The sequence below is a fragment of the Salvia hispanica genome, chromosome 3 (assembly GCF_023119035.1).
Source record: "Salvia hispanica cultivar TCC Black 2014 chromosome 3, UniMelb_Shisp_WGS_1.0, whole genome shotgun sequence".
In the NCBI taxonomy this organism is placed as follows: domain Eukaryota; kingdom Viridiplantae; phylum Streptophyta; class Magnoliopsida; order Lamiales; family Lamiaceae; genus Salvia; species Salvia hispanica.
Genome location: NC_062967.1, coordinates 37,724,480 through 37,740,058, shown reverse-complemented (window position 1 = coordinate 37,740,058; position 15,579 = coordinate 37,724,480). Strand labels below are relative to the sequence as shown.

Sequence of the window (15,579 nt, the reverse complement as noted above, 5' to 3'; positions counted from 1 at the left end):
AGTCGTTTTATCCTCTGAAGACAATAGATACGTCCATTCTATTATTCTATAGCACCTGCCATGACATAATGTGTCATGCGGAAAGAGCGTTCTTTCGAACTAACTTGCAATTAGTTTGCTAAGTTCGTTGTAATTTATGTTTCATTTAATTAGTTTGTTACACTTACAATGCCACCGAAAGTGAAAGTCTTTAATTGGATTCAGAGAAAATGACTTTATTTGGTGAAGTTTGGATTGAATAAAGCTAATTATTGATGCTGTTAATTCTCACAATATACATGGTTCATTGATAAATGTCAGCATTTAATATGCAAGAGGATATGTCAAGTGTGAGTTTAATAATTTCCGACTGGAACGCTCAACAACTTGTTTTGCATTTATTCACAGAATCATTGGGGATTCGACTATAAATTGTTTTAACAATTAATAAATTGTTTTAAGATAATCGGTTATATTGCAAAGATTCTTCAAAAAAGAAGCATATAATCCGAGACCAGTAACATATAATAAGGCGATATTATATTTAACACAATATTTTGTCGTCTGGGGAATGAGGAGACAACTCTTAACCACAGACACAAACACAATACCAAAGATGTGGATTGAGATATTAATAGTTGCTTTGGAAAAAATAAGCCTATGGAGATAGAATTAATAAGGATATATAGATCATAGATGGCTTGATTTAAGGTTAAAAATATGGATTAGAGAGAGGGTGAGCTTTGCCAACCACTCTTGCTTCAAATTGTGGTCATGATTCATGAATGTGCCGCAAAGTAAGCCAGAAGGCCGACCAATGGCGCGTTGATATAGGTCGTTGGCTCGGACTCCTGAAAGAAAGGCCTCGAGTCAGGGAAGGCGTCCGTGCTGTTAGGCCCCCCAACCACCGCACCAACCAATATGTTCGGGTTTGGATTTGGGCTCAAGTAGTATCGCGACCCTTCCTTGCACGCAATGTGGGCCGGGTGGGCGTGCACCGAGGGGAGTGAGCTCCCCCGGTGGTGGATCCTCTCCGGATAACGCCTCCCGTACCCCACCATATACGACATTCCCATCGGATTATCCCCAAGAATGTAGTCCACCTACAAACACATGATCCAACCAACATGATCCAACCAACCAACCCCATTCAATTGGAGATAGATAAAGAGATATGGAGATAGATAGAGACCTGACGCTTGGCCAATCGTTTGAGCAGAGCAGGGGAGGCAGTGGTGTGGGGACATGTCACTGCGTGATTGGCGTGGCTGAGATAATTCGAGTAAGCCAAAAGCAGAAATGAAAAGGATGTGACATGCTGCATGTTACTACTCCCTGACTTGTATATCAGCCCACCTTTTTTTTCATATCATAGATTTAGTTAGTAAATTATGATTAATTTAGGTGGATAATTTGCATAATGGATTTATCTACCTGGTGAATACTGAATTTGAGGATTGGATATGCCAGGTAGTATTGAGCAAATGAAGCCATCTGCATTCACCTGGAATGATCTGAGATCATTGGCTCTTCCCATTAGTACTTCCTGCATTAAATGTGTTGTTTTTTAATAACCCGAAATTGAATACGACTCAAGTAATATGCGACGGAGACAGAGAGAGTGTAAATGAAGTAAACCTTGGAAAGGAGGATGTTGATGCCGGCGTGCTTGTTGTCCCAACCGAACTCGTTGATGGTATCCCCGGCTCTTAACACGACCTCGTTCCGAACTATGTACTCACGGTACACTCTCCTCCGGGAGGCCTTGTGCAGCCATGCCGCGCCCCAGAGGAGCTCGTCCTGGTAGCCGTTCACGTCGCAGTAAAACGGGCACACTGCGCGCCTTAGGCTCGAACTGTACGCGCCACGGTGCCTGTCTGCGAACTCGAACACCTTCCATTTTTTAAAACAGAGAAGGATAAGCCAAGACGACATTATTTCGTTAGACAAGATAATAGTGAGATGGATGTTAGATTAATTTGATAGTACAATTCTAATCATGCTTTTCATATTATATTTAATCATGTTTAGCGGCCATAAAACATGCGTTAATTACTCCTAAATTGACGTTTCTTTTCATTAATTAATTAATTAATCAATTTACCAGAAATCAACCAAACACGAGTGACTGTAAACACAGTCTGCACCTCTCAACATCAAAACGGGAAAACTCATTGAAAAACTGAAACGATGAATTGGACTAGACTGCGAGCTCTGCTCACTCACGTGAAGCTAAAACGCAAAAGCATATGTCTCTGCAAATTAAGAAATTCTCACGCACCAAAAAAGGCAAAAAAAAATGTCAAACAAACTTACTTTGATCGCACGGCTGAGCAGCAGCCTCGAGTAAGCCGGATCGCGCGATCGGAAAACAATCGACGCCGCGGCGAGAGCGGCTGCGGTCTCCCCTGCCACGTCAGATCCAGGGTGATTCGCGTCGATCTTATACGCCGTTCGCAGAGTATCCATATCCTCCGGCCTCTCCCAGCAGTTATGGTCGGATAACGGATCCCCTACCTGCACGTACACGACACCTTCGTGCGCCGTTGCTTTCAACAGATAATCCGTTCCCCATTTCACCGCCTTAATCGCATTTCCGAGCTCGCTCCCCATGATTCTGCCGAAATCGATGACGCTCCACGCCAGCAATGTGGTGGTGAACGCCATCGGGAAACCGAACTTCACGTTGTCGCCGGCGTCGTAGTAGCCTCCGGTCAAATCGACCTAATTCACAAATTAATTAGACGAGAAATGAATTGAAAAAGGATAAAATTGAAATGTAGGTTGAATTTGAAGAGTTACGCCGGCGGAGGCGCCGTCGTGGAGGGCGGAGTCCTGGCGCCAGCGGAGGCGCTGGTCGGGGGGGAGTCTGCCGGAGCGCTGGCCTTCGAAGAAGAGGAGGCTCTTGCGGAGAGCGTCGTGGTAGTTGTGGGGGGAAGCGGAGGAGAGGCGGGGGAGGAGGAGGAGGAGGAGGAAGAGAGAGGCGGAGAGTAGCGGAAAGCGGCGAGGATTTGGCGCCATTGTGATTGAAGTTGGTCGGGTCGGGGCGGGGCTCGAGTAAGAGGAAATGGGCTCCGGATTATAATTATATATAGGAGAAAAGGTGATGGGTGTCATCGGATTCCTCGCGGGGCGGGAGACACGTGGTGTTGCCTCATTGGACTGAGCTGCTAATACGGGTAAAATCGTTGACTGGTTTTGACTGGAAATTGGGGAATTATATGAAGGTAGAATAGAATCTATTGAGCTAACGACATCCCAATCCTAACTTCTTTTTTTTTACTTTTTTCTCAATTATATTCTTATTATACTCATTTCGTTTATGAAAAATAGACCATTATATCGACGTTACGAATTTTAATGTATAATTTGTAAGTATGACTGAAAAAAAAGTAAGTAAATTATAAATTAAAAAGTGGTGAAAAAGTTTTCTCAAAGAAAATGAGACTATTTTTGTTGGATGGAATAGAAAAAATGAGACTATTTTTCGACGGAAATGGTATATTTCATTTATATGATTAGCGAATAAATGAAAATATTCCTCACCGTCAGTGACATACATAATTTTAGATTTAGAGTGCAACAAATAATTACAACATTGGTGACTTTTAACATCTAAAATGGAGGTTCATAGATTATATAAGTCCTCGAAAAATAAGGGATATGAGAATAACATGAGTCTTAATACGAAATTGTTGAAGTATAGGAGAAATAGAAAGAAAAAAGTTATTGGAGTATTGTTAATAGAGAATGAGATTAATTTATAGAACATACCTAAAATAGAAAAGAATAGTCTATTGTTTGAAGACATAAGAAGTACTTCCTATGTTCTATTGAAAATGAAATGTTTTCCATTTTATGTTGTCATATTAAAAATAAAATGTTTCTTGAAATGGAAACAACACTATCTGTAATTTGTAATCTATCTTACTTTACTCTCTTTTCATTAATTGACAAAACAACACTACATAAATCTCGTATCGAAAACTAAATGTTTCATATTCAACCACAGTAGTCGATAGACTGTGCATTAAGAATATAATTGTAGATATTTTATTAGTTATATCGATATAATGCCTATACCATCCGTAGGGAGTAGTACTTTAGACGTAAACATTTCAAATTTAAATTATTTGAGCAAAAATTTATTTATTTTATAAAACATAAAAGGTAAAACGTAAATTACATAAATAATACTGTATAGATTATTTGAGCAAAGTTTTATTCATTTTCAAAGCATATAATAAGGTACAAAATGTGTTGTTTTATATTTGTGTTCATTTATTTCAGAAATATAATAGATTAAAATTAAATTGTGTTTGATTTGTTTTAGGAAAGTAATAAACATAAATTGGAACAAGGACCAAGCATAAAAGATAAGAGTAAAAAAACAAATTATGTTTCATTTGTTTTAGAAAACAAGAATGTAATAGTTGTAGATTAGATTGGAACAACAGGTACAAAAAGTAAATTGAAACAATGAAGCAGATAAGGTAAAAAAAAAAAAACAAATTATGTTTCATTAGTTTTATGAAACAACAAAGATAAAATTGAAATTAGAACACCAGGTACAAAAAATAACTAAGGTGGAAAAAATTTGCATGTAGTTTTATACAGTAGTTTTATGCAACATATATAACTATACCCATCGGCTCTTCCATATTCGATAATCACACTTCAAAAGAGATGAACCACGCAAATAATATTTCCATTATGTTAGTTAAATTGTTCTCGACTCGACCTGATAATGATCCAATCCCAATGACATAACCCCAACATGACCTTTTATTTAAAGATCTCGCTTGCTGCCTTTAACCTCGAACATGACCTGCAACTGACAGAATTCCTTTAACGTCACGATATAATACAAATTAACACGACATTATAACAACATGGTGACACAAACCTGATTTATATTATTAAATCTGAAATTTTAACCTAATTTATACCGTAAAACCCTAATTTACTTGTTTCGAATCTGATGCAAACAAACATAGGAAGCAAAAAAATAGTAGTCTATCTTAGTCTAATCCAATTCACGAAATAAATCTCAAATTATTGGATTCCTTACGAATTGACTTAATATGGACAAAAATCCAATTAGACTGAACTAGAGCTTATTAATTTACGCATTCGTGTCGTAGACTGAATAGAGTCCATTAATTTCGTATGTATTCGTGTCGGGTGAGATAAAAATTGTTTGGGCAAATATTGTGAGGACTATATGGAGTGATCACCGGAATGTTATAGATGAAGTATTGAGAAAATGATGATGGAAGTAGGTGAATTTTAATGAGCAACGGTGTGGGCGGAAGAGGGAGGTTGAAAATGATGATGAAAGTGGTTCTGTTCACCGCCAGTTGATGAGCAACACATGGAGAGCCTGAAAAGTGAATTTCAGTGGGTCCCTCGCTCAGCTCGGGTGTACTAACTTAGTTTCGGATGGTGTGAAATTTGGTAGGATCGATGAATCTTGTGAGAGAGAGAAAACTCCATTTGGACTATTGCAATTTGCTCAATTTATGTTCAGACCAAGTTGCATTTAAATTTGATTTTTTAATATCTAATGAAAATGTGGTTTGTTTTAGATCTAAATACATAAGTGTGTACTAGAGTAAATCTTGTGGAAATATGACATGCGTGTGAAAGAGTTTAGGAATGAAGAGAAAAGAGAAAAGCAATTACGGTTTGTTCGTCATCAAGCAGACAGAAAGCTACTACATGGTAATGGTAGCCATAGATTTGCTTTTGACCCAAAAAGTGTATAACCATTTTTTTCTACTTATAAACATACGAAAAAGAGAATGTGTATATGTATGTATGGGCTCTTTCACTCACTCTACACAAGGCCCAACTAAGTTTTTTTTATTAGCCCAATTGTATTTAGGTGATATTCATATCTAGGGAGTATTCATCTAATTTGTTTATTTTAATTTTATTTTTTAATTTTAGGTGAGGTTTAGGATGCTATTACAAACTATTAACAAAACAGCCAAACTAATACATACTCAACTTTATAAAATACTGATACAAACTTTACCGAGATTTGGGAAGAGAACTTGGTCTCACAAGTCACGCCCTTTAATTAGGCCTTTAATTCTGGAAAGTTGGATCTGTTAGCAATTCACAAATCAAGGAGAAACATAAGGAAAAGAATCCCAGGAACAAATCATGGATAATTCTACTAGAAATTAATAAACATATGATTTTTTGTATTTACTTGTTACGTCTATCCCATCAAAGGGATTGCAAGTGTCTTTTATCAGCGAGGATGACCCCACCATCACTTATCATATTTGTGTGTGTAGTAGGAGATGTAGTAGGTGATCTTTCTCTCATCTGTTATGTTATTATTCAGACATTGGCCTAGGCCAGGTCGCAATGGGCTAGGGCCTGGGCTTCAACCCAAACCGAGGTTTATAAAATGGCCCAATTGGAGCCCACTTCAACCAATGAGCTCAAGTCCGCTTTGTTTCACTAATGGACTGACTGACACTGGGTCTGGCTAGCCTGGCCTAGCCCAATTAACAACTAATCATTCCTCTCATTTTTTTGAGTCCAACCACGCAATGTCCACATACCACAATGTTATTGTCCTCTAGCCATCAATCTCCAATTTATTTGCACTATTATCTATTTTCACTTTAATTAATTGTAAATTTAAAATACATAGAACAAGTGAAAATTACTTTATTAAAAATATGGGGAATTACATACCCTAAAAAGTTTTAAATTTTAAAATTAAATCCTAACATTTGAAAACTACATAAGGTGGCTTGGGGGATCCATCTTTTATTTGAATTAATGTAGTTCAAATTAACCCAACATCAACAAAAACAATCGACAAAACATTTACACAGAAAAACCTCTTCTCAAACATGGCATCTGTACCCATTGATAGGAACACTTGAATAATTTTAAAAAGTTTTTCATTGGATGGGACGTGCATAAAAGTTTTTCAATGATAAAGGCATGCAGCAGTTAGCAGTGTGATGCCAAGATTTGCGGTACAAGATTATCATGTGTGGATGTGGTTTGTTATACTACATGATTATGTCTTGACTTTTTTTTAATCCTCAAATTTTACTTTTGAATCTTTTCTGTTTTCTGTGTAAAATCAGGAAAAATAGTGCAACCGAAAATTGCGGCAAAAGTAGTTATGACCATTTCACTTTCACATCTACTTATTGTGTTGCTGTCTCACTACTACTTCTAGTCCCACCTCACTCAAATTCTACCAAAAATGATTAAGCTTCTTGTCATTTGACTAACCTTAATCAATTTCTTTAATTTATCACCTATAAATAAAGGTTGTGCTTTAAATTAAGATGTTAATAAATACTCCTTCCTTCCCCCACAATATAATGACCAATTTTTATCATTTTCGAACTACCACAATGAAAAAATGCATTTTCTTTTTCCATCTTAGTAAATTGACTCCACGTTCTACTAAATCATTACTCACATTACATATTTAAAATAATTGATATAAAAATAAGATTCATAATCTATTAACTTTGTCCCCACACTTTCATTTATAGAGTCAAGGTGTTACATCTTCTACTACACTAGTCATAAAATAACATGTGATTATAAGTTACTTACATAGTACCATTTTATAATTTGTATAGTAGAAGATGTAGCTAGGGCTGGCAATTTTTGGCACGACACGAACCCGCACGAAATTAATGGGTATGTGTCAAAGCTTATTGGGTTCGTGTCCTTATCGTGTCGACACGATAAGGACACGAAAACTTCGTGTCAGGTCCTGTCGTGTCGTGTTCGTGTTACACGTTAAGAAATAAGATTAATATATTATAATAATATTATTATTTTATTTATTTTAAAATTTTAAAATTAAAATTTAAAATTTAAAATTAAAATTTAAAATTTAATATTAAAATTTAAAATTTAATATTAGAAATAATATTTATATATTATAATATTATTATTATAGTGCCATATATGTGTTGTTATCGTATCGTGTTGACCCGAAGTGGTTCGTGTCGTGTTCGTGTCTGAGGGTAACAGATCGTGTTTGTATTCGTGTTTGGAGTTTTTTTAACGGGTCGTGTTCGTGTTTGTTGTTATCGTGTCGTGTCGTTATCATGTCGACACGATAACGACACAACACGCACGATTTGCCACCCCTAAATGTAGCAACAAATGTAGTAAGCGATCTTCATTGAAGAAAAAGCTGGTCTTCAAATCATGGAAGGATGAAGTAATAAAGTGGCTTAAAATGCCCATCTAAATAAGTTCTATTTTCTTTGGAAGAAATGTCAATTGAGATGTTGAACTAGAAAATTTTCATATAAAAAAGTTGAACTAGATATACCTGACAAGAAACCTTTAGTCATACTCATAGCTAATAATTGCAAGAAGGTTTAGTTAGTGAAAGGTGGGCAGTGGGGAAGCAACAAAAGGTTATTCAAATTCAAGATTGCCATATACAAACACAATAAAATAATTATATGAATTAGAAAATTAAATTTCCAAAAGACAAACAATAATCATTGCATGTAACTAAGGACACATATAAGTCTAAGTTGAGCTCTCTCACTACCATAACATTACTCAAACTAAATTCACATCCAACATGAAAGTCCTACTACTCCTAGCTCCAATTTTCATCGCCGCCGCCGCCACCATCGCCTCAGCCTCGGCCTCCCCGGCCGACTTCATCCGGACTAACTGCGACACGACCCTCTACCCGGACCTCTGCTACCACTCCCTAGCCGGGTACGCCAATGCCGTACAAAGCGACCCGGCGCGGCTGGCCCGGGTTGCCGTGGGCGTGTGCCTCTCACGCGCCAAGCGCACGACCCTCTACGTGGCCAACCTGACCCGCCAGGCCGACTACTCGCCCGACCACCGCGCCGCCGCCGCCCTGCACGACTGCTCCTCCGTCCTGGGCGACGCGGTCGACCAGATACGGGGATCCCTCAAGCAGATGCGGCGCCTGACCGCCCGCACCACCGAGGACCTGAGGTTCCAGCTCAGCAACGTGCAGACGTGGATGAGCGCCGCCTTGACCAATGAGGACACGTGCGTCGACGGCCTCGATGACGTGGACGATGGCCCTGTCAAGGCTGACGTGTCGGCACGGATCCTCAAGGTCAAGGAGGTCACTAGCAATGCGCTTGCTCTTGTTAATATGTTCGTTACTAAGGTCACATCACTGCCTAATTAATTAATTATGTATAATTATCATTTTGTTAGACAAGCTAATTAATGTGAGTTATCTTAATTCCCCATATTCACTAAAGTGTGTTTGTATTTAATTAATCTGTGCATTATCATTTTGTAACATATCTCTTCTATAGTATTTTTTTTGAATCATTGGAAACTGCATTTATTCTTGCAGGAATTATTGTAGTTTTGTCTTGGACCAGTAAATCTGAAAATATTGGACTTATTCATCTGAAATATGAAGAAGATAACATAAGATAAGATCAACAGAATTATTTGAAAAGTATTAAATGCCATTGTTCCCATCACTATTTACACTTTTACTAAATTAAATTTGTTTGCTCGATATTTAAGACATTTACAACTCAAAAAAAAAACTTAAATTATGCTACACTTCAATTGAAGGTTATTATTTTAAACTACTCCCTCCGTCCTCCATTAGCAGTCACACTTTGATCGGACACTGGTTTTAAGAAATGTAAAGAAAATTTGGTTGAAAAAGTTAGTGGAATGTGAGACCCATTTTTTATATTAGTTTTATAATAAAATGTGAGTGAATTGAGTTAGTGGAATGTGAGACCTATTTACTATTTATGGTAAAAATGAAGTGTGACTCTTAATTGAGGACGGACCGAAATGCAAAAGTGTGACTTTTAATCGGGGACAGACGGAGTATCAATTATGCTACACTAGTTCATCGATTAATTGAAGGTTAGTATCAAGAAAAGATATGGGAGTAGTGTATAGCTTCTTTTTTATGGAATAATGATTATGGGTTAATTATGGTGTTTAATCTTTATTACTTTAATAATTAGCTAGTTCATAGAAATGATTCAACTGCGTTCCCTCACGAGATTCTCCTGTGGTGGCCATATGATTTTCACTTTTCATGATAGCTCACTACATAATTATGTTGGGCATGCCAAAGAAAGCAATATTATAAAATATCAATATAAATATATTAACCTGGGTTTGTGTTAAAATGACAACCCCTCTTAAAATGACAACGTGACAACGCTTATACAGAATATTATAAACGCTACACAAAGAATATTCAATACGGTAGACAAGAATCTATAGATTGTCAGAGTATAGTGTGTCGGATATTGCTATCGTTGTTCAAGAAAAATTGCTGTTTAAAGAACAGCATATTGTCGCCCGCCTTATTCCAGAATTTTTTTTTTTTTTTTTTGCCACGTGGCAGCTTATTATTCGTCCACGTGTATAAATGATTGGCTAGAAATGGTGGTATGGTGTTATTTTAAGGGGTGGTGGCACCCTAACATGCCCCTATTAACCTGACTACTATAAAATTAAATATCAATATAAATATATTAACCTGACTAAATTATTATATCCACTAATCCACGCCACATGTTCGATTCAACTTACTAATCCGTCCTCTGTTAAATTAATTCAAATTCACCAGTTCATAACTAACCGTAGATGAAAGTTTGGGAATGATAGTTGAGAAATAAAAAGCTATCAATTACCTACATAGTATAAATGAATTTGATTTTAGTTTAAAATATTATTTTTAAATAAGCGTGCTACACTATTTATCATGGCCTAGGTCGATTATGAAAGAGATGATCCTCTATGTGCATATTTTAGAATTCAATAGAATTATGTAGTACTCCTTCCGTCCCGGCTAAGATGACACATTGCTTAGCCAGTACGGGAATTTAGGAGTTATTAATTAAAGTGTTTAATTGGAGAGAGAGAAGGTGAACGTAAGTATTAAGTAGAGAGAAAAGAAAGATGTATATTTTAATAGGAGTGAGAAAAAGTGGTTGAGTGTATTAATTGTAGAGAGAAAGTTACCAAAAAAGGAAATGTGTCATCTTAGAGCATCCTCATCCGCCGGACCCACTTTTACTCCTTGTCCTTAGCTAAGAGCACAACACCCACATCCGTGCTCTTAGCTAAGGACAAGCTCAAGGGTCCACCATTCTATTATTCAATTTAAATACTCCAATTATTAAAAACATTTCTACATTATAAAATAAAAATTACATAATTAAAATCCTAAAAAAATAAAAATACATAATTAAAATCCTAGAAAATAAAAAAATACATAATTAAAATCCTACAAATTAAAAATTACACACGTAGAAGACTAGTCCTCTATCCCCAATTGCCTCTTGAGACCCCAGATCGTTCCCTCATGTGTTGCAAGTTGATCCAGAGTCATCTTAGACGTATCGTTCAAATAGAGTTGACCCAAGAGAGTCCACAACGTGTTGTTCGGGGGTGGAGGAGGCACAAAGGGAGCGGGAGTGGGAGCGGGAGCTGGGGCGGGGGTGGATGGAGTCGAGGCGCGACGGCGGGTGGCCGTTGCCTTCTTCTTTCCTTGCGGCCGACGGGAATTGCTCGGGCCAGCGTCGGGGCTACCCAAGTTAGTTCCGGCAAGCTGGGTACCCACATCATCGGAGGCGCCGTCGGATAGGGCTACCGACCTCGACCGTTTGCTAGAGGAGGCTGGAGGAGGATGCTACTACGCCGCCCCTATACTTCGGATGAAGGCGCCCCTCCTGCCAACAAGCGAGGTACTTGAACGCTTTGAACTTCAAGCTTTGGTAGGTCGCCAAGGCGGCACTGATGATGTCGAACTCGCTCTTGCCGCTCCCCGCCGCCCGCTCTTCCTGTTGGAAGTACCCTTGGAACTTAACGATTGTCTCGTTGCATCTGTAGATGCAATTGCGCACCATACTATCATCGCGATAGATGGTTCCCCCGACCGGGTTTCATTGTAAAGACGAGTGATGCGCCACCAATACGTATCCTCGGTTTGGTTCGTGCCAACGTCCGGATCTTCAGAGACTGCCAAGTAGGCTTTGAACATCGCCATCATCTCACCCGAAGTGTACGGGGTGCGGGTGCCACGAGTAGGAGGAGTAGGAGTAGGAATAGAAGTAGGAGTAGGAGTAGAGCTGCTGCTTCCCCTCGATCCGGGTTCGGGTGCCCACCCGAACCCGGAGGCATTTTGGTCGTCCACCGGGTAGACGGTAGCTACCCAAAAATTGTGAACCTTGGGTTTGAGGAGGGGCCGTAAATTGCGTTTCCGGACTAGGGATTGGCTCATTGGAGTCGAACCAATCGTGGTTCCAACTGCGATTACCGGAGGGGTGATCGCCGGAGCTGGACATTGTGTAGTGTGGTGGGAATTTAGATGAGTGAATATGAGAAAAAAGATGAGAGAATGTAGATGATAGAATAGATGAGAATGTGATTTTTTTTGTGTTGTAGTGAGGGTATTTATAGATGAAAATGTGAATTTTGGTGGAAAATAATTGAAAAATAAATTAAAAGTGGGTAGAAAACGGATATGATTTTTTGGGAAGTGGGAAAATATTTTTTTTATTTAAAAACATTTTAAAAATAAATTTCAAATTTTCAAATTTTTTTTTTGAATATGCCAACGGCTATGCCGTTGGCCAATCAGAACACGCCACGTAGGGCTGCTCAGCGGCACGGATGTGCTCTTAGCTAAGAGCAGCGCCGTGCCGCTGGAACGGACGGACGGCTCGCAGCGGCGGACGAGCTCGTCCTTGCCGCTGGCACGGTCAGACGGACAACCTTTTTTCAACCGCTACAGATGATCTTATGTAATAACCCAAAACCTTATAAATTTAGAAATTTGAGATTTAATAGTTAATTAGTGGTTTTATATATGTATATGCTTTTATTAATTTTATGTTATAGAAATATAGGAAATAGAAATAGAAAAAAAAATTAATTAGAATTAAGAAAAAGAATGAGATAAAGATGGAAATTAGAAGATAAAGAAAAAGAAGAAAGAAAAAGAAAAAGTGATTAGTAACTTAGGAAAAGAAACGTGTCTTATGGGAAAACAAAGAGGAAAAAGGAAAAAAAAAGAAAAGAAAAAAGAAAATAGAAAATAGAAATTAAAATTCATCATCCTTCTCATCTCTCTTTCGGCTCTCTCTATGCTACTCTCTCCCTCTCTGTAAAATTTCACAGCTTCTCTACTCCCTCCGATCAGCCACCGTGATAGCTCCGATCACTCCATCGTAAAGCATGTAGTACCCCCCATCAATCCAAGCTCTCAATTCTCCCCAGTTTTTCTCAATTTTGGAGCTTAGGTTGCAAACTCATCTCCACTTAACTTTTCAAATTAGTTGAAATTAGAGGTTAGACTCCTCCATAACCTCCTTAACCTTGTTTCTAAGCATAGTAGTGATGTTAATTCGATGTGATTCTTGTGGTGGGAGTCGAAATTAGGGTTCTTGAATTTGGGGTTTTGTGATTTTGATGCTTTTGTGTAAATTGACTATAGAAAAATGCAATTGGAAGTATGCTATGATATGTAAGCATGAAAGTGATAGAAAAAGCTAAGTTTGGGGATGATTTTTGACCATATGCTCTTGCCATGGGTTTTAAAACTACCTTCTTGATGGTTTGATATTATATAATGTTGGGGCTGATCTTGTTGTGAAGTTTAGAGTTGGTTGTTGATGCTTAAGCAAGCTGAATTTTTTTAAAAAGGATATGGTGAAAGAGGTTCAGTTGTGGGTTGATATCAAAAGACTTTTGGTTATGAGTTTAGCTTCAAAATGTCAAATTTTTTAGTTTAATGTTGAAATAAAGTTGCTGCCCCGTATTCTCAAAATTTATTAGGTTTGACTTATGGAGAAAAATGGAATTTTGAGGTTTATAATTTTGGGACAGCCGTGTATAGCTCTCTTTTTCCGGAGTTATTGAATAGTATTATCGAATCTCCTTGCTTCTTGTTTGTAGAAGTGACGTTAGAAATGATTTAACTTGCATATATGTTTTAGTTAACTTTTTGTGATGAATGAAATAGTATAGAAAGTGAAATAGGTAAAGGTGATTATTTGATTTTACTTGTGTTATTTATAAAATGTATATGTGATTGTTTTAAAAATTAGGTGAACCGAGTGCAAGCACAAGCGATAGGGGAAAGGGGCACATCCCTGGTTGACAAGTAATAGCGTTTTTGTTGACGTGTACAGGTAGTGTACGCGTGCTCTAGAATTTAATTCCTTTAACTTCGATAAATATTACTACTTGTTTGTGTGATTTGTATGCTTATGCAATAGAACAAAAAAATAATTGTGTGGATTGTCTACTTCAAGGTGAAGTGACAGAAACAGTGGTATTGAAAGATGAGAGTTTGGTATTTTTTTTAGAGAGATACAAAGTGATTTCCAACAGTTATATATGTTGAATGATGTGAAAGTTGATAGGAATTAGTTGTATTATACCCCATTGCTTGAGTGAATCACAGGGTATAGTTGGCATGCCATAGGACAGCAGTACTGCACACATGTTCGATCATTCGTCTTCTGGATAACCGAAGCGATGATCCATATGATATGTTGATAGTTGATATGAGCCATATACGGGTAATATGTGATAGATTCCTTATGATAGGCTATACGAAAGATATACAACGTCTGATAATACCTCACCCAGATGTATACATGACAGAGGCCCTCATCGGATTACTTATAGTATCCGTGTACCCGTGTTCATCGCTAAGCATAATTTGGGGGCTGATATGTGATATGAATGTGATATGGATGTGATATGAATATGATATTTGATTAAGAATTGATGTTTTTGTGCCTTAGATATCTAAATAGTTTTTCCTAAAGCATATTGTTGATTAAGGAAAGGAATTGATAGTTGTATGATATATGTTACTTTGTGCCATATTTCGATCATTCGTCTTCCGGATAACCGAAGCGATGGTCTATATGATATGTTGATAGTTTATATGAGCCCTATACGGGTAATATGCGTAAGATGTCTTATGATATGTTATACGAAAGATATACAACATCTGATAGTATCTGACCCAGATATATATATGACAAAGGCCCTCATCGGGCTATTTATAGTATTCGTGCACCCGTGTTCATCACTAAGCATAAATTGGGGGCTAAATGTGATATGAATGTGATATGAATGCGATATGAATATGATATTTGATTAAGAATTGATGTTTTTGTGCCTTAGATATCTAAATAGTTTTTCCTAAAGCATATTGTTGATTAAGGAAAGGAATTGATAGTTGTATGATATATGTTACTTTGTGCCATATGGTTTGATTAATAGATGGTAAATGGATGCGTTTGAAAATATACGACATTCCAGGTAGTAAAGCGTTTGCTTGTGATAGTAATATAGATTGAAGTTTTTAGAGACTTTTATTCTGGAATGCGATTACACTACGGGCTTTTTGAAGCTCACTCCCCCTTTCTTCTCCCTCCTGCAGAGTATAGAAGCGAGTGATCTCGCTCGTGGGCAGCTGCACGTGTCAAGTCACTACCCTCCTTTTTGCTGGTATAGTTGGAGTTTTCACGTGGCATGCTTAGGCTAACTTTTGATTGTACGTCGACGGGTGCTCGCTCTAGTGAG

The 15,579-nt window shown here is 37.7% G+C and overlaps 2 protein-coding genes and 1 long non-coding RNA gene across 3 annotated transcripts; 2 read left to right on the top strand and 1 right to left on the bottom strand.

The window, feature by feature from the left end:
- Positions 1-502: 502 nt before the first annotated feature.
- Positions 503-3,024, bottom strand: LOC125214515 (endoglucanase 8-like). The gene is made up of 6 exons (XM_048115573.1): positions 2,782-3,024; positions 2,296-2,703; positions 1,618-1,872; positions 1,414-1,525; positions 1,172-1,335; positions 503-1,082 (listed from the first exon to the last, which is right to left on the bottom strand). The coding sequence occupies exons 1-6, from the start codon at positions 2,998-3,000 to the stop codon at positions 759-761; spliced, it is 1,482 nt and encodes a 493-aa protein (XP_047971530.1). The 5' UTR covers positions 3,001-3,024; the 3' UTR covers positions 503-758.
- Positions 3,025-8,523: 5,499 nt separating this feature from the next.
- LOC125214516 (21 kDa protein-like) lies at positions 8,524-9,289 on the top strand. The gene has a single exon (XM_048115574.1). It carries the CDS (start codon positions 8,579-8,581, stop codon positions 9,170-9,172), a length of 594 nt encoding a protein of 197 aa, XP_047971531.1. The 5' UTR covers positions 8,524-8,578; the 3' UTR covers positions 9,173-9,289.
- A 3,799-nt stretch (positions 9,290-13,088) lies between these two features.
- Positions 13,089-15,489, top strand: LOC125215442. Its single transcript, XR_007175266.1, has 3 exons — positions 13,089-13,325; positions 14,085-14,168; positions 15,437-15,489. It is a non-coding gene; the product is annotated as an uncharacterized LOC125215442 (long non-coding RNA).
- Positions 15,490-15,579: the final 90 nt, after the last annotated feature.

Bases quoted from the DNA above. Each gene is read 5' to 3' on its own strand.
- LOC125214516 (XM_048115574.1), top strand. From the start codon at position 8,579: ATGAAAGTCCTACTACTCCTAGCTCCAATTTTCATCGCCGCCGCCGCC.
- LOC125214515 (XM_048115573.1), bottom strand. From the start codon at position 3,000: ATGGCGCCAAATCCTCGCCGCTTTCCGCTACTCTCCGCCTCTCTCTTC. The intron at 1,873-2,295 runs GTAAGTTTGTTT...AAAAAATGGAAG, and splicing joins TGCTCAGCCGTGCGATCAAA to GTGTTCGAGTTCGCAGACAG. The intron at 1,526-1,617 runs GTTTACTTCATT...CATTTAATGCAG, and splicing joins TCAACATCCTCCTTTCCAAG to GAAGTACTAATGGGAAGAGC.